Genomic DNA, 19585 nt, shown 5'->3' with positions numbered 1-19585 from the left:
CAGCTCCCCGGAATAAACTTTCTTATACTACCCACATTGTAATGATACAAAGCTTATAGCTTACAAAGCAAATTATCCCTTTAGTAAATGGATGGCTGGTTTTCACTGCATCATTTATGTCTCATTGTCAGCTTCTTCAATTCCTTCTATTTCCTGGTCTGATTATCTCATAGTCTACCTGTCAGGCAAACACAGATTAGTGCCTCAGCAAAAACATATTAAATGTCTGCATAGTGAAGTAAGTGACAGTCTGTGTTTTATAGTCAGTGCTGCGAGAAGCTTCACTGTTGAAAGCTACTTAGAGAGTTTCTGTGTCAGCTACTCACTGCAGGTGGTGCAGGCAGGGAGCAAAAGTATAAGAAATATCTCGGTTTTATTGTAAAGCTTTTATTTGTTTTCATGATAATAAAAAAGCACAGCGAGTAACATAAAAGGCTTTCTGACTAACTCAAAGACAAAGTATGGAAGTTAGGTTTCTAGAGTGGCTTTATTTTTGGAGTCATATATACAGCAGGTGTTCAGTTGTGTTCAATCATGTTCAGTTATAACAGATTGTAGTTGATTACGGGACTGTGCTATGGCTGAGCTCTGATGTATAGATGTGACAAATTTCAATCCTTCAGTCAGTTGAATCCATCTTCCCATATTTTGACACCGTATGGCTCTGACATCTCGGATTTCACAGAAGGTTCATTATCATTGTAGAAAAAGCGCTTTTTATAAATTAACACAAAGTCCAAAAGTCTAGTTTTACTGGAACAAAGTTGCATTTTGATCATCACAACATTCTGCGTGTCTCCATTTAATTATTTTAAAGATTTCAACATGGCAGACAAAAAGTTATAAGCACACAAATTTACCATTTACATTTTTAAATATTTACATCCTCAAAATGACAGCAGAAAGGAAATAAGGGAAATTGTTCTATTTCTGACTTCACATCTTGTTGATCCACTGGCTGAGGGGCTCTGTGTGTTTTGTAAAGCACTGAGCTCTCGGTAAATTGTCCCGCTCTGTCCTGTCAGGTCAGTGGGAGGTCAGGGCTCCTGCTATATGAAATACTCCTTTTGGTTTTCACTGAGAGCACTCTGACAGTCCGCCTGACTGCTGAAGGGGAACTCGTGGCCGTCTTCAGGCTGCGCTGTTTTGACTTCCTGGTTTCGATACGTCTCTTTCCTGCTGCACATAAATCTGGCCATTATTGCCAAAGCGGACACGGTGACAAAGATCACCACGGCTATCACCCCTAAAACCACAGAAATACACAGAATTACATACATGAAGGTTAATCACCAGGCTATTGTTGGCTTTCTGCTGTCACCTGATTTCTTCAAGGTAGAATTCATTTGCGAAAATCCAATTTTTTCTTGCTAAGAGCTACATTGATGAGGAGGTCAATACCACTCTGAAGTTTGTGCATTAATGGTACCCTGAGGAGTTTCTGACTTCTAGTAGTTCTCTGGAGCATTTTCCCGGTGAGTGAAGCCCTATTTTGGTTATCTTAGGGCATGTACACAAGGATCCACAGGCTGTTAGTGGTTTCATACTATTCCACTGATCTACAGGTGGAGGTAATGTGCCACAAAACCCAGCAATGCACCAGGAAAGACAGGGAAGTAGACTAAACATGGATGGGAACAGTTCACGATTAAAAAACTACTTTGTAAATGTTTTATTGGGAAAGCCATACATTCAAAATGTTGCTTAGACTTCAAGGAGGTATTTTGGTTGGAAAACTATTTAAATAGAACTTTTGTTAACTTCACAGGGCACCTTTTCTATGGAGCTGAAGGTGGGAGGCAGTTTGCCTAATGAAGCGTGATGACTGCAAGTAAAAAATGGGTAACTTAAATCTTTGATTGTTACAGATTAGACTGTGTAATTTACTTTTCTATGATTGCTGTTTTTTTTTCCAGGATTCATATTTTTTGTAAAAAGTCATTTACGTGTAAAAGACAAAGCTTAAAGATGTATTCAGACTTCCTCTGTCTTCTATTATGTGTTAATTCATGCATCCAGTGACACTGTCCTCACATTGCAGAACAGCACTAGATGAGTACAGTATTATTTTGGGTCTAAGTCTAGAATAGAACAATAAACGTGCCATCGCTGTGAAGAGAGATCTTTAATACGTGTTTTTCCATGTCTGTTCTTTTCATCCTCCAGAGGAAGAACGTGCATCTGTAAAATCTGTAACATTCTTCTACAGCAGTTTTGAATTAAGTATGAACAAATGTTATGAAGTTTCTAAATGTGTATCACTAAAGCTTCTTTAGTTTTATTTGTAAAGCAAAGTACATTTGAGAGACAAAATACTGCTTCACTGAATTGAACACTGCATAACGCTGAATTTAAAATGGCAATGCAAGTCTAGGAATCTTCTGTCACTGAAGTGTTGGGGCAAGCACTGTGTGAAGTCAGACCCAGAATCTTCATCATTAAACTGCCAACTTCTCCTCACTGCCTCCTCAGCCTCCAAGATCAAAATGATTCCTTCCTCGCTAGCATCCTCCTCAAAAACTGAAATCTGCATCTTTCCCGTCCAACATTTCTCATGCTTATTCTCTTTACAGTGTCACATTCTGTTTTTTTATGCTTGATACTCAGTTGAATCTTCCAATTTTTGGGTCAGCTGTTAAGATATTTGAAAGAACTGTTCTCACTCTTGCTGAGATGGATTGCGTTACCTCCGATTAGAGCTGAGTCATTCCTGATAGCGTTGACTAAAGGTTGACCTAGATCCACTGAACCGGGTTGGTCTGTAGAGAAAAATGACAGAGGAGGAAAAAAATAATAAAAGCAGAAATGTCCAGAAATGGAGTCCAGAAATTAAAGGCAAAAGGTTAACAGAAACGTACCAAAAAAAGATGCAGAGAAGAATGATTGTAGTGCAGAGATTAGAGGTGGGAAAAGAAAGGAGAGAAGTTGGAAAAAAATGTGAAATGGAATAAAAACAAAAGGTGAGGTAAAGAGGTGTATAGGGACAGGTGAGGAGAAGGTATAGGAAGTGTGAAAACAATCAGTCAGTGCAGACAGTGCTTGTTGAAAGCCTCAGCACAGCCTCAAAGGACTTCACTACAGTTGTCTGACTAATCTCATCTGTCGTACTGCCATCACCGCTTACCGAAGACGATGGTTAATGAGCCCATAAAAAGTTTAATGAACAACCTTAAGAATAATATTAAAGGCATACTAGAAGAATTCCCACATTGGGAGAAGGTTGGCTGGTTACCTAATGATTATAGTCTGCTCCGTGTACCTGATAAGGAGTGTGTGGTTTCTGCCGTGTAGGGATTGGCTGGAGACGTGGAACCACAGCTTGACTGGGCCAATGGGCCGGTGACAATGACAGGGCTGTCAGGGTGCAGCAGAGCAGCTTTCAGAGGACTGATGGAGTTAAAGCGAACACCTGACAGACAGCCTGTGAACCCGAGAGAGGCCAACCCGGCCAGCTCTGCATCCAGCTCATCAGACTCTGAACACAGGGGGAGAAACACAAAGAAAAGAGGCACATTTGTTATCAGCAAGTTCCAATTACACACTTAAAATACAGCACTGATAAACATTACATTTATCTTGATGAGACCACGGTTGTGATGATAAGTGGGATCTATCTACGTCTTAATAATTTTAATATCCATTTTGATGTTACAAAAGAGGATTAACCAGCTGGAAATGAGTTTTCTCCAACCCATTTACCAAATACACTGATGGAGGATGATTCTGATAAACCACACACTAAGTTTTTGAATATTAAAGACCATGTTTTCAAACATTTGTTTCTACAATATTCCTGCATGCTCACTGGAGTGTGTGTTAAGGTAACGGAAGGTTAGTCAGCTGAAACACTTGATTAAAGTTAAAGGACACGGGTCGCAGAGTCCAGGATCAAAGACGAACATGTTGTGATCTCCACCCGCGCCGTTTGTCATACTACATAAAGGTCACACTACTTCCTGCATTGGCACTTAATGCTGCCATTGCACATAAGCTGTGTCCTGCAGAATCCACCAATATGAACATTAATTTTAAAGAGACTGGCTTATTCTCCCACAGGCTTTCTGCTACATCTGTCATCCCTGACGTTTGAGTTAGGAGATAAGCACCCTCTCTCTCTTTTTTTTATTATTCACATTTTTTTTTTTTATTCCTTTTAAAAAGGTTGGTCGATGACAAGTTAACATATCAAATGAGACATTTCATTGGTGACACCATTATTAGGAAAAAATGACTATAAAATAAAATAAAAATATGAGACGCACACATTAGGATACAGGAATAGTCATAATCCAGAGAAAGAAAGAAAGAAAGAAAAAGGAGGCCACCTAGAAGAGCGAAGATTGGATTCATATGAGGCATTTTTCAACATATAATTAGGTTTATAATTAGGTTTTCCAATACCAGAGTAATGCTGTGGTAGCCGTAATAGCCCAAGCCATAACAACCATAAACCAGATAAAGTATAAGAATAAGTGACCACTCCTTAATACGGTGTAAAAATGTGTCTACTTCGTTCTGGTATTTTAGAGCACTGGTGAGATACTGCACAGCAGGTTGTAATATTGTGAAGGAGGGTTGTACGGTGTGAAGTCATCATGGTGGCCACCATTTTAACATTTGCCACGTATATTGTGAGGGGAATCAGCAGAAATATGATGTTGTATTGCTTTTCTGCAAAAGTTAACCAGTTTGCTGAATGACTTCCTGCGTCAATGGACTGGCCTCATTCAAATGAATAAGATGGGAAACGTTTTTTCACGTATTGTAAAATAAGATGAATGTTTTGTGGAAATGGAAGCTACTTTTAGATCGGAAAACACCACATGTAGCAGCTTTTATAAGCAGCTAATAAGCAACAAGTGTAAAGCCACAGTTTTGGAGACTGAGATGTAAATTTAACTGTACAATATGAAAGTGAACATACAAACATATGCAACAGCTACTTTTCTATTTCACCTTTAATGATGGTGTTAGAGGGGATGCACTAGGCCCTTTTAAATCAAATGGCCATCACCAAAACATTAGGATTCATCCTCTGGGGACCAGGAGTATCCTCAGCAAAGTTCATAAAGGTTTGGCCATTCTTTTTGAAATACCTTCATGCTCCAAAGTATTGGTATTGGATGTGTGGTTGAATGCACTGCAGCTTCCTCATTTGTGACACCTGCAGGCACCTTGGCAGTAGGTTACATGCTTTTAAACTTCTGTTCTGCTCTGTTAACTTCTGATAACATATTCATTCATATACTTAGATGTAAAACGTAGAACTTATAACAGACCTGTGTATGCACGTACCTCCTTAAGAAACTACCAGTAGGTAAGACTCACTTGTGACTAATGAACTAACAACATCACTATTTCTGACAGCAGGTGCTAAATATAATCTTCAGCACCTCTAAATGTCACTGTGAACAACAATTATTCCTGCAGGGCAATTTGATTACATAGTACATCATTGGCAGTCATCTAAGTTATTACCAGAGAGAAACAACTTTTCACCACATAAATGGAGACACTGCAGAGTGGCCTGGCTGGAGAGGACTGTTTATCAGCCGTATATATGATCAGGCTTTGATTAAGTTTTAAATTGAATGTGATCCTCTGAGCAGTGGGAAATATTTTGACTTTTATTCACGCAGCATATCTCATGACACGTGTATATCTACTGAGCGGCCTGAAAGACGGGGAGCAAATGATTGAGAATGGAGAAACAAGTCTACCACTGTATTAGTGTGCCATATTTCTCCCTGTTGCTTGAGAGGACACACCTTTCCTCTCTCTCTTCCTACAACCATTTCTTTCTAATTCAATTCATTATTATAGCATTTTAACAAATAAAACTCTTCACCCGTGTAAAACATGTCGTCTTTGTTATAAAGGAATATCCAAGAATATTGTCAAAACAAAAGCCAAAACATTTTGAACTTATCAGATAACATTCAGCCTGACATCCTAGAATGCTGAGTTCCTCTTTAAATACAGATTGATTAGAAAATAGAGTATGTTGAAGAAAGAAATACAAATTCTAATATTGTTCCTTACAAAACAAATGAATCACCAGTAGTAGGCGTCCAAAGTGTTGAATAGAGTCTGTGTATTCATGAGGAAGGATTTGGATGTCAGTGTGAGCTGTCAAAACCCACATGGACTGGCGTTGTATCCATGGAGGGACGATCACTGTCCACCTCCGCCCAGCTGGTGCCCTTTACCTCCACCTCTCTCTGCATCACCCTCCCCCTCTCCCCCTCTCTCTGTGAGCATCTCAGTCTCTCCATTCTTTCTTGGTCCATTAGTTTGGCTGATGGATGGCAGCGTTGGCAGGGAGTGACAGCATATCAACTATCTTGCTGCCTCTCTGATACTGATATGACTGCCTGAGTCCTCTGGCTCAGCAGAAGGAAGGCTGGGTCACATATTAACATGGCCTGGGTCAACAACGAAAAAAAGATGAAGTTGAAAACAGCAACAGCATCAATTTGTGCTTGTTTCGTACATGTGCACTGTGTGTTTGTTCAAGCACAGTGTGGCACCTATTTGGTTTTTTATGTTCCAAATGTTGTTGAAAGGTCAAAATAAATATTCCACTTATTATATAGTAAAAAATCTTGTGTTAAAATATGTGTCGCATACGGTTTGAGAAAAAAATAAACCAAACTACTGTATTTGAAAAGCAAGCAACTACCCTTATTTCAAGTAGAGCTGGGCATCAAATAACAGCCAGTTGGCCCAGTGTTTGGCAAGCATCGTGTACCCTGGCCCTCACCCAACGTGTGCTAGGACAGGCTCCACCACCAAGAGACCCTCGACATGATAAGTGGGTTAGAGAGCGGATGAATGGATGAACGGATGGGTGGATAAATGACAAGATGTTGTGATCCTTTCATGTCGCCACCAGCAATCGACTACAATTGCTACCCAAAGTAAACTGACTGTTTTCTTCTCTGAATTTTAACGGTGTCTGTAACGTGTGTTAAAACTAACCTAACGCTGCTGGCTGGCCTTCCTCCAGCTATTGACTCTAATTGTGAAGGAGTTTCCCAGAGCTTTGCTCAGTCATGTTAGTGAATACTCAGTACTTGGTGTGTAAAATAGGAGAAAATAGGAGGCAATGTCAACCCTTCAGCACCAAGGTAAGCATCACTTACTGTGCCATTTCTTTTGACAGCCGATAGAGAAGAAGCAGAAAGGCAACAAGGGGAAAGAGAGGCTTCCTGCTGGAATTGAAGCAGTGATGTTGTAACCATTTGGTGGCTCTATGCTTCCTCTTCCCATTGACACAGAACTATAAATCAAAACCTACATTAAAGCTGTCTATGGTTACCTGGCGAGGCAGCTGGATTTGCAAGATAGTGATGTTGTGAAAATTCATTTTGCACCAATTTATGTGCCTTGAGCTAAACCACAATGGTTTGGGCCAATCAGCTTAGGCTATGGACACGCTTTATATGTGATGACAGCGAGAAGCAACCGTTTGTTTCAAAACAACAATGTTGGCTCTCTGGAGAGTGTTTCTTCATTGGAAAAAAAGTAAAGGCCAGTTCAACTGACTGGCTTCGGCAACAGTTTTGACTACATTATATGTTTTGTTGATCTGATTGGGTAAATTAGCACATGCTAGCGGGCGGTAGACAGATGGTTCATCCAATCATCTGCCAAGTGTTTTTTTTTTTAACATGCCTGCTTCTACAAATGACTTCCCAGATGGTTCAGTGTAACAAACCATCTAGTGCATCAGGTTATAGCAATGCTGAGATGGCTATTAACGCCCAATGTCAAGTATAATTGCAGCTTTAGGCTGAGGGTTATCAAATCACTGAGGCGTGTTTTCAGATATAAGTAGGATATTTAACAAATCCCTGGTTATTTCAACTAGTTTTTCGGTTTGCCTCAGACAGCACTATCCAAAAGTAAATATTTACTTAGAGAGAGGAGGAAAACACAAAGGCATCACAACGATACATTTTTTTCCCCTTTAAGAGAAAGAAGCATGAGGAAGACAGATCAGTCCTGTAGGGGACGACAGGAATGATGTGGAAGTGAAATGTTCTGTCAGGCAGAGAGATGGATGAACTGTAGTGTCTGACTTCCTGGTTTAGTTTGACCCTACCCACAGCAGCTCAGACTTATTGGTTGTTATGCTGAATCGCAGGGTGCTGACTCCAATCTTCTAAGTAATTTGTTCTTTTCAATCTCTCCTCATTACCATAGAAAGTGAAGGACCTTTTCTAAAGTTATTACCATTAAAGCTGTATGAAGCCTCGCTCAAGCAGACAGACACAAAGACTGTATTACTCACGACTTCGATAACACAGATAAAAGTTCACCAGTGTATATTGTATTTTCTGAACTTCTGCATTAGTGAAGAAACAATGCTATTTACCAAAATACTTTACCAAGCCATACAGCTCTCAGATGCATCTAATGCACCATAATAATGACATAAGTGGGCGGCTCCACCTTTAGTCACTTCTGAGGCTGTTCTTATTTTGCTTCTCCGCAGTAAAGTGCTCTGTTACTGACTATTTGAATAAGGATGTCAACTCGTTTTGTTTTTTTTAAAAGAACCACAGCTGTTGCTCAGACTGCAGCTTTCCCTCCGGTCCACCCAATCTGATGAATAGAAAACAGCAGAACGCTCCAGAACAACGTTTTGTCGCATGAGGCCAAACACTCTGATGCTGTTATTCAAATGAGGCAGTCTAAGTGCTGGAGCCTGCCTAAAAGAGCCCCACTTACCCTGCACTCTGCCAAGAATGAGTGATTTGATGCTGTTGAATTCCACATCAGATGTCAAGTTGAAGTCCTCGCTGGTATTCTGGTCAATCTGTAAGATAATGTATGTTGCATCTGTAAATGTGGAAGCTTAGCTGGCAGAAAACAAAGACTATTAACCACGACAAACTGACAAGGACAGATTTCTGTTGTTTAGTGTTAAAACAAGGGCTGCTCTGTGGAGAAACTTCAACAAATGGCTGCAGAGGAGCTAGCAATTAAACACGAAAAGCTAGCCGGAGGCTGAACCTCTGGTCTGACCTGCATATTCAAATATGATTCAGCCCTCGAGCTGGAAACCAATAGACTCATAAGATGCAGCGGTTCACAGTATTTGAGCAGAGAAGTCTAAGTGGAGCAGGTTTTGAGGTGGTAAATACCGCAGAGAGAGACACTCTGTATAATAAAACACAGAGGGGTGATGTGTTGCTTGCAAACATGGAGATTTGGGATTTAGTGAATCATTTATCAATGAGACATCTGCTAATGTTGATCAACCGGAGACTAAAATGGAGCCTCAGAAAACAGAGAAGTGGAAAGTAGCTTGAAAACAGAGAGAAAATGTAGCATTCATGAATTCTTATTCTACTACAAACGCTTTCCTGTGGTCGGAGCTTCTGGACATTTTGCTGCCCTATAGGCAAGATATTTACTGGCACATCTGGGGGGATTAATCTTTAATCATTATAATTTCTCTTGTAATATAATCATTTGAAGTTTATTGCTCTCTGATGCTCAATCATTAATTGACTGGCTGCTGTGTCGCTCAGCTGTCATTCATGGAGCAAACATTTAGATTTATAGCCGAAATCTGTTGATCAAAATGCCATCATTGGAACATTTTATAAAATAACTGCATGGAACACAAATAAGCTTGGTATTCATAGTCCTGTGTACATGTTTTGTCAGCAATGGGAGGATGAACCCCAGAGTCACAAAATAAGCAGCAATCAGCAATTTCAATTCATGATGTGACAACGAGTGTCACCCCTAATAGTGTCTCTGTGCAGACTGCCTGCAGATTCCTCTCATCATCAGGTGTTCAGAACAGTATGAGCAGTGGCTTTGCAATGTAATGCAGAATTTAGATGCCAGCTTGACACAGTGTGAATTATTTGTTGTGTGTGTACCTGAACAGAGACAGCGTCCGCCAGTCTCCGGATGGTCACTGTGTGCAGACGTCCATCAGCCAAGTTTGTGACTCTGCTCCCCAGCAGCTCCACATCTCTGCCGCTGTGCAACTTGTACCTCAATTCCAGCTCATCTTTGCAAACACAAAAAAATACAGTATTACTCTTTAATCCTTCGGAGTCTAGGACCGCCACACGGCGTCAAAGTCACGTCGCACGTTTGAAAACGTAAAGCTGTGACACAAGCACGCAGGTGCTCAATTCAAAGACTTTTGGAAAGCGGACACTTCAAACTTTTTACAAGTGTTTGAATTTTGTCGATCGGCCTATTAACACTAAAGTTATGAAGAGCTGAAGTCGCGCACTACAGCTCTTCTACGAGTTAGAAGATGCTGAATCTGGGGAAGAACGTTCTGATTCTGAGGAAGACTCCTTTCAGAGGATGAAGTGGATGCTGCGCGTGAAGACGAACGAGAGGAGGTGTCCGCGCAGACCCCCGCTCCTCCAAAGATCCAACTAGTTCCTACTCGGATTTTGTGTTTCTTTTGCACTTTTACATACAGTGTGTCCATATATTATGTCAAAATAAATAAATACTTGTAGAATCACATAGGTGAGGTTGTGCTGAAAAGAAAGACACAAAGAAAGGCAAGCTAAGCAGTTTTAATGGGAAACGCAAAGGTAAAATGAAAAGTAGTAAAAAACGCTGTTTTACCCCAGACTGTGAAGGGTTAAAGAAAGCACATATAGAGTTAAAATACCCAGTCTGTAAAAAGATTGTTGTTACTAATGGAGCCTTGTTTATAGTACATACTTGAAAAGCCAGTGGTCTATTACTGTATATATATATATTACATATTAGATGACACTTATTACATTAAGGTAGAGCAGTGTATTATCATGTAGTCGCAATAGTAGTAGTATATTTGATATCATATATAATTAATTAGTTTTATGAATATTATTCATGAGATGTAAAATAGATCTTGTACAAGTTGTTGCCACAAATGATATAAGCTATATAAGTACCGACCTGTAACATTTATTGCAAATAGTAAAAGTACTGTCATTGTTGTCACCAGCAACAATAAAGGAAAGCCCAGACTATGTATGAAAAATGTTAAGTTTCCTGATCTTATTTTTACAAACATGTCAAAAGTTAAAGATCCAAGCAGAGTCTTTGATAATCAATTAAGCAGTCGAGCCATTTAACATTCTCATTATGGGCTCTAAACCTGTTGGCATGCATTCACTCCTTCAAAGAAAGAACATTTTATTCTGATATCTGATGTTCATAGATCCCAGCTACTGAATTAAGAAGCAACAAACCATTTAATACTGCGAGGAATACTTTATCTCTATGAATAACGCATCGAGATATAAAATTAATTTCCCAACTTTTTTACAATGTTACACTTAATAAATTCCACAGCGCTGAGATAATTTCAATGCTGTGAGATGTCTGCAGACTTTACAGATCAGCAGTAATGATAGGAAATAATCTTCTTCTAATAATCCAAACACAAAAAAACTTTTTTTTTTCCCAACCATGACTTACGATGTTACTTTTATTTCAAACACACACTAATAGGAAGCAACTCCTCTATCATAAGAGCACATATTGGCAATAAAAAACGGTCTTGCAGGGAGCACAGGGTGTTTATGGCTCTCAGCGAGTAATTACGTTTCTTTGTGTGCAGCAGCTGAAGGCTCCTGTTACTGCAGCAGCAAAAGAGAGAAACACGAGAAAAGCCTCTCTGAAGCATTCAAAGGAAACCTCTCTCTGGGATTTAATTGGATACTTCAACAAGAGTGCAGACACCTGACGACAACTTCATCAACTACTCAGAAGCTGCTATCCCTCGTCACAGTCACCGAAAAAGCAGAAAGTTCTTCTACAAACAGCCAAATTAAAAAATGTAAAAATACATTTCATCCAGTGGGGTCAGGGTACCTTGAATATAAGGATCACAGTTTGCCAGTTTGTGCCATCGTGATGATGGATTGTGGTCAAAATTGCAAAAGAAATCACTTGAACTCGTCTTCATAATACTTCAGCTATACTTACAAGTTACAGACGCTAGATAACGGCAGTGGCTGCTAACTGGAGTCGCGTGTGCTCTACAGTGAAGCCAGTGATGAAAATTTGAACACAATAAATAATCACTATGGGAAGAACAAGGGGAAACAAGGCCCCCGCTGAAAATAGAATTATAATATTATAAATAACTGTACCAAATGTTTTCTTTGAATGTGACACTGTGCATAACAATTAGCTTGGCTAGGAGAGGAGAGGAGAGGAGAGGAGAGGAGAGGAGAGGAGATGCAGGTAGGATAAGATGAGAAATTAAATCGCAGATTAAATTTGGCAAAAATGAAACCAAATGAAAATGAAAGAGAAAAAAGAAACGGTCCCCCCATGTGTCCTCACCCTGTTTGTTGATGAGAAGAGCCAGGTATTCCCAGTAGAAAGAGCTGACGTAGAGCAGCAGAGCAGGACTCTGACTAGTGCTGAAACTCAGGGAGATGTTCTCTCCTCTCAGCGTCATATCAGAGTAGATGGAGGAGGGCAAAGCACTGCTGTTCCTGCTCAGTTCATAGGGCTCCTTCAGGATGTAGGTGATGGATGTTGTCGCCTTAAAGCTGGCTGAAACCTCTGAAGGGTGGAAAGTTACAGTATAGGACATGTCAGTGGTGGAGCTGACTAGTGAGCTTCTTTTGTCTGGCATTCACTGTGGCTTGTTCTCTGCTGCTCGATGTCCCTCCCTGCTGTATCTCTAAAGGTCATTATGGAGGGGAAAACAAAAAGGTTTTGCCTTAAACTGATAAATTAAGAGTTTCACAAGTAAAGCTGTTTGAGATAAGTGTATGAGTAAGTGTATTTCCCAAAATGTTGATCTACAACAAAGCACAACATTTCTCTCTAGTGCAGACTGAGTTTGATATTACTGTATGTTGACTTTTAACACTCCATCAAGCCCTTGATGCATCACATGGTGGACAAAAATCCTTTAAGATAATCCCAATGCTTGGCCTTCAGGGGAGAATGGACTCATTATGACTCTCTCAAAACGAGTGTCGCGAGGACAGGCTGTGCAGACAGTGAACGAGACAGACAGTCAGGGTCAGTCTAACGTCTGCTGACTGAAGGAGCCTCTTCAGAAGGCTGAACTTTGCCCCGTCTTCCTCATTAAAGCATCGGGGCCTGATCGGTCATAATAATAATATTGTAAATCTTTAACATAAACCTCTCTGTTGGCTCATAAATGAATAAAAACTCTCTGAAGTTCAGTCCTCTTATTAGCAATTTTATTCTAGTTTGTAAGAAAAAGTTAAGATAGTTAAGATTAGAAACTTTGAGGCATTTGAAATTTGGTTTGGTTATAATTGGCTGAGGTGAGACCACTGCTAAGCCCCTCCCCTGAAGAGTGACTGTCCAATCATAGCTTAGCAACCCTAACTAGGCGCAACAGACCTGTCAAATTTTGGATTCCTCCACGTTTTTCAAACCAAAAATGCACCAGTAAGGGTATAAGGACTGGATTAAGTGGTGTGTTTAACAGTGTGCGGCAAAAACAAGCAGCAAACTTTTGCATGTCCAGCTAAGAAGCTTTACTAGACAAGTTTACACTCTATTAGCTAAACTTGTTAAGAAGATATTACATTTACAAAACACACTGGTTAGTCATCATCCCAAACACCTTTTCTCTTTTAACTCTAAAAGTGGACCTTACTGCTTGAAAATACAAACAATAAAGCAAAATCTAACCTGTCTGGCTTTTTCCAAATATGTAAACTTAGCCTCTAAATACAGGATTTTCAGTACAAAATAATCTAATTCAACATTTTGTTCTTATCATACTTGTGACAATATAATTAATTATCTCCATACTGCAGTCCAAGACTAATGCTGTTTCTTTACTGTCATGTCTTCTACATGGACCACTAACTGTTTAGAATACATGCAGGGTCTTTTAGCATAATGTCAAGTGTATATTTAAGGCACTTGTACAGGATTCTCATTTTCAAAGTCAGCTGGAAACCTTATTGGTTAGAAGATGAGAGACCTGCTTTTGTCTACCTGTGTCTGAAATCACTATTGGGAACTAAATATATGCTGTGCCAGAAGGAAAAGCGTGACAGGCATAGCAGCAGTAACTAAAGATGGAGGGGCTTAGTGAAACTGTCAATTACCTTTGTTTGTCATTAGCTACACACTACTGTAATTTTTCAAAAATGTAAAGAAATGACCAGAAAACATATGTTGCAGAGAGACATTTTTGTGCCAGGACCATCGCATACTGTAGCACTGCAGTGTGTTGCTGATGTGTTATTCCTCTGTGAGTCTGACTAATGCATCACCGCCTGTGACTGCCATATCTAACGGGCAAACAAATCTCTTCCTCTTTATTTGGGGAGCCTCAGAATAGGACGCGCGGACTGAGCTGGCAAAATAAAATGCAATAAAAAAGCAGGAGAATACGCTGCTGTTCAAATCAAACAGCCACAATACTATTATTATATTCATACCATATGAGAGAAATATTATACACTCACTATTGAGTCATAAAAGAAAAGTAGGTGTAGGTGCCATGCAGCATATGATGAGGAAGAAATTAGGGTACTAGGGTATGAATTCAATATTGCGAGACAGAAAAACACTGAAACGTTTGAACCTATTACTGCTGCTACTAAAAATATTAGTTATAGTCTGGCCTAGATAATTCCCAGGTCCCTTAATATTATATATTAGATAATAAATATATGAGAGTATAGAGCTTGTAATGAAGATATTTAAAATACAGTTATATACATATAGAAATGCTATCTTTAAAACGTAAAATACTCCACAATGTTAACACTCCTTTTCATTCTTTACCCCATGAACGATGCCTGTAGCCATTTTATAGCATATCTGCTTTCCTTAGACACAGGCCTATAATGAAGTCCATGATAAATTAGCCTATCATCTCTTATGCACAAGGAAATTAAATTGCCAAGGCAATTGCGGGGACGACAAAAAGAACTCTCTCCTCCAACTTCAATTTGGCTCATTCAGTTTATTTTTAAGATGACACTGGACCATATTTGTCTCAGGTTTTTTTTTCACCCGCTGTGTAAGTCTGTTTGTCAAATATAATTGGATCTGTCTGGAAGGTGCTGGATCATGAAATATTTCCTGAAGTTAAAACTTTAAAGATTTTACATAATGTTGTGTGTAGTTATGATAAAAGGTCACGGAACAAGTAGCTTGAAATGTCTTCATGAATTGAAAAACTAAAACAGTAGCAAAACTGTCTTTGATTGCTACTTCAGGGCTGTAGTCTTTGGATGTGGGTATTTACTGGCAGACAGTCTTCAGTGTGTATTTGAATGTCTGTACCTTTGTGACAGAAGGCTCCAGTGTAGGCCGACGGGCCACAGTCACAGGAGAAACCATTGGCTCTCTCCGCACAGCGACCCTGGTTCTGGCAGAGTGTGCCGTAGCTGCTGCAGTGGCCCGGGCATCCAGGTCGGACCCCTGGGGTGATCTTCGCCCTCTCCTCCAGGTCCAGGGTGACGCCGTTCAGCTGCAGATAGCGGATGCAGCCCAGGAAGCCTTTCTGTCTGGAAGCAGTGCCTCCTGCCAACAAAAACAAATTCTGTACCCATGATACACTTCTAGTAGTAGCTCTCACTGTCTTTGTCTTCTGTTTTAGAAGTATAATAAAGCCAACGTTACCCCCAAATTCTCACACACTAGCCGAAGCATTTTTTCCTTCTGCCTATCAAATAAACAGTGGCCTAATTTAGCAGAAACCACCCAATCTGACAAGAATGGACACACTTTTCTATATGACTGTAAACAAATAGTTATTTTGCTATATCTGCAGTAAATTAGGATTGACAGCCACATGTTGCCACTGCAGCAGAACAAGTTCATGTCCGTTTAGCAGGGCATGAGACAGTGACACTGCCTGTATCACTGTGTCGGCTGTTGATTGGCTAACTGCACGGCTGATGAGCCATCTGGCGTCTGATATTCATCCTTTGCACGAACAAGCACGAGTGGAAATGTCTTCCTCCTTTCACCTGATATTTACCATTCTAATGTACTGCAGCAACCTCACACGGAGTTTGGCAAAATTACACTTCTGATGGTTCCAAGCTGGCAGTGTCTTAATTTAAATATGCACCCATGACAGCTGTTATTGCTCCTGGAGACAAGAATTGGCAGGGTGTTGCTCCTGCAGTTTGAGAAAGCTTCAAATGTTCAGCCAGGGTAGCCTTCTCATAGCACTAAATCACAAAACTCTGTGAGGCTCTCATGTGCAGCAAGCGTTATGAAACACAAACACACTAAGCACACAGAGTGGGAAATTTAATTAATGTGTCTAAACAACTCAATTAAAAAAAAAATAACACCGACTTCACTGAATGAAACACATGCACAGCAAACTTTTTTATACATTAAATGATGGTTTAACCAGCAAAAGCATGTGGAGTTTCAAATAATACTGGTTGTGACTCCAAAAAAGGGTCAAACCCTTAGTGCACTTTGGCTAAAGGACCAATGACAGACTCCTGAGGGAGAGAACCTCTGACCGGGGAAGAGAAACAACAAGGACAGGAGCTGCCAGGGAAAGACGTCCTGCGGGAGCCAAAAGAAAAACTATGTATGTGACAGTGAGAATATCAGCCACTTAAGCAGTTTCACCATGAGGCTCACCTCATGGTGTTTGCATAAAAAGCAAGACATTGCCATACTGTCAAGGATGGAAAGAGTAGAATATTATAGTAAGGTAAATAGCAGGTAAGTTAAATACTACCGTGACATTTTTTTTTTTTTTTTTAAATGGGGGTTATATGGTGTGATGTGATGATGGTAATGTGTATTACATTAAAGAAATGTCCAAACCAATGATGAATTCCTATTCTATGGACGGACATTTGCAGCCTGTTCTCAGTTATAAATATACAACACCACACACACACACACAGCCAACAAACACACACATCTTCAGTGTCCCCTGCTCCTGTGCTCCTGTGTTTTGTTTTTCTTACTATTTTTATTTTCAACTAATGCTGTTTTTGTTGGGTGACACACACTCACACACTACCACATTATAGCCACATTACTTACTACCTCATCATGAATTCTCCTACTTACTTATATCCGCATGACTTAGTCACATTTCTAATTATTCACTTATATCTTAGTAACTAATTTTGTACACCGTTCTGTGTCACCAGCATAATTTGTTACTTCCCGTTCCTGCATATATTTTCCAATGTGACACAAATAAGGCAGGAGGACATAAACATCTTCACATCAGTCTATACAGACACATCAAGTATACATTATCAATTCAGAGACCATTGACTTAATTATATATCAATGTCATTATAGGATGTATGCTACAGTGTGTATGCAAAATAGATTATCTCCAATGGCAATAAATGAAGATGAACTAGAATAACTTTGTGGCATATAAATTCATCCAAAGCTATATTATGCCATATTAATTCAAATTATGGAATATCCTGTCTTATTAAGTTATACAAGCCAATTTCATATCTTACAAATGGGGCACGTTTTTCATAGCTTTATACCGTTTGCAGTATTGTGAATTGTGGCTAATAACATTATGGATTAATAATAACACCTTCTGGTGCACATGGCCCTTCACTTTCCAAAACAAGAGAGTAGAGACACCCAAATGCATTTTGCTTTAAATCAAGTCTTTGTCAAACACAAACCTTCTCTCCCACAGCAAGCTATTCGATAATCCCATCACATTTCCATTCAAATATATGAATCCCTCTGCATTGCTGGTAAACACCAACGAGGACAGTGCTGCCCTGGGGACACCGACTCGTGGTCACTTCATCCTGGCTGTTCAGAGAGGATTATTAGCTTAACACAGCCAGCCAATCAATGCCCACCTCCATCTCTCTGCATCTCTCCAATCTCATCATTATTTGTTGGTTGATTTTCTCTTCAAAATGTTTGTTTACAAATGAGCAAATGTCCATAATATTTGCAGAGAGATAAAGCTTCGTAATACAAGATGGATTTTTATCCCCTCAAACACAGTGGGACAGATAAGAGTGAGAGGAGAATTATGAAAGTCTGTGGAAGAGATGAAGTGAAGATAAGAAAGTTTAAACTGATGAAGTGAAGGAAAAACAGAGAACAGTGAGATTATTGAAAGGACTTGCTTACTTAATAATAATCTATCCTTTTTTTTTAAATTTATGGCCAATGGCAACAGTTAGTCACAGTTCAAAATGCTTATATGTAGTTTTTAAACCAGGGAAATGTTACTCCCTCTAGTCATTCAGCTAAGTTTATCTTGAGTTTAAAGGATAAGGATGGTGCCATTCAATATTTTTCTTATTGTAAACAAACAACAATGAATCAATCCTTCTAACATGTTTCGCCTGAGTATCCTTAAAGCTCCATTGTTGTCCAAAAACACATCAGTGAGCCACATCTCCCTTCACTACATGAGCACAGCCACTATAGTTTAGTTAGAGTTTAAACCACATACACAGTCCTGTTGATGGTCGTTGTTGTAAATACTCATTAGAGCCATTAAATGTGTATAAATCCACATCTGAAAAATCCCCATCAAATGGGCTCTTTTTCTCTTGTTTGAGTGACTTTTGCTAAAGAAATACATTGCCCAGTATGAACCATACACTTGTGACCTGTTTTTAAGATCGATGTCTTCAGTAGGAATAAATGGACGTGTGGCCATAGACGGGGTAGTGAAGTCAGAGTACAGAGAGTTGGACTAACGTTTGTGAATGATAAGAGAATCATAGAATTACAGCAGTTTTATCCTTTTACTTTAATGGTGCCAAAGTCACTGCATCATTGTGTAAATTGCTCGCGCATCTTGTAAACATTGTCTGGCTAAGGGTACAAAAACAACTCTGCCTTTGAGTATCTGCTGAAATGTGTCTGTGTAGAACAAGTAATTGTGGCTTTGTGAAGAAGTAGGCACGCACACACACACACACACACACACACACACACACACAGCACCAGTAACACGCGGTTACTTATCAAAGGTAATTACTGTTCAGTGTTTATAAAGCAGACACCATCTTTCCTGTCTCCAGTTTTTTTTCTTATACAGTCAATTTGAGCAGCACTTGTTAACACTTCTCCCCACTCTCTAAGCACCTCAGGCCAGTTGGGTTATAAAGGACTCTGAGGGTGAGGTTTACTGTTGTTCGACACATGCAGTTGTCTGGCTTCCTGAACTCCAACAGCTGCCATGTGGGAATTCTGTGGTGCATAGCAAAACTTTTATCCCTGCATAGCAAAACTTTTGTCTAATACTGTGTAAAATGAAAGGAAAAGTATGCACAAATTTGCAGAATGTACACTGTAAAAGAACTAGAAAGGTCCACTGAGGTTTAACGTCTCTGAATGGCTGCCTACTTTACGATGAGTTGTTGAAACAAAAAGACCCTCTAATCTTCTGGTTCCTTCCACTCCATAAAATGTGTTTTTCTAACTAAGTCTTTGTGTATGTGCGATTTTGGACACATTTGCATGCTTGTCTGCCAATGTGTGCATGTGTTGCTAGAGTCACAATCTGAGATAAGAAAGGATAAGATGTGACAGCAATTATCACCAGCACTCAGCTGCTAATGAGGTTTATGCTCAAACACTGTCGACTACATGC

At 39.7% G+C, this 19585-nt stretch overlaps 1 protein-coding gene across 1 annotated transcript in view; it reads right to left on the bottom strand.

Moving 5' to 3' along the window:
* Window positions 1–1049: 1049 nt before the first annotated feature.
* LOC139202269 (contactin-associated protein-like 4) overlaps window positions 1050–19585 on the bottom strand; it is a 94797-nt gene continuing 76261 nt past the window's right edge. The window contains exons 18-24 of the mRNA XM_070831662.1: window positions 15286–15525; window positions 12334–12558; window positions 9903–10036; window positions 8737–8824; window positions 3260–3475; window positions 2688–2759; window positions 1050–1246 (exon numbers count right to left, since the gene is read on the bottom strand). Coding sequence (XP_070687763.1) covers window positions 1050–1246; window positions 2688–2759; window positions 3260–3475; window positions 8737–8824; window positions 9903–10036; window positions 12334–12558; window positions 15286–15525 — 1172 coding nt within the window. The remainder of the gene's footprint in view (window positions 1247–2687; window positions 2760–3259; window positions 3476–8736; window positions 8825–9902; window positions 10037–12333; window positions 12559–15285; window positions 15526–19585) is intronic.

Source organism: Pempheris klunzingeri, chromosome 6, assembly GCF_042242105.1.
Source record: "Pempheris klunzingeri isolate RE-2024b chromosome 6, fPemKlu1.hap1, whole genome shotgun sequence".
In the NCBI taxonomy this organism is placed as follows: Eukaryota; Metazoa; Chordata; class Actinopteri; order Acropomatiformes; family Pempheridae; genus Pempheris; species Pempheris klunzingeri.
This window is presented reverse-complemented; position numbering and strand designations above follow the sequence as displayed.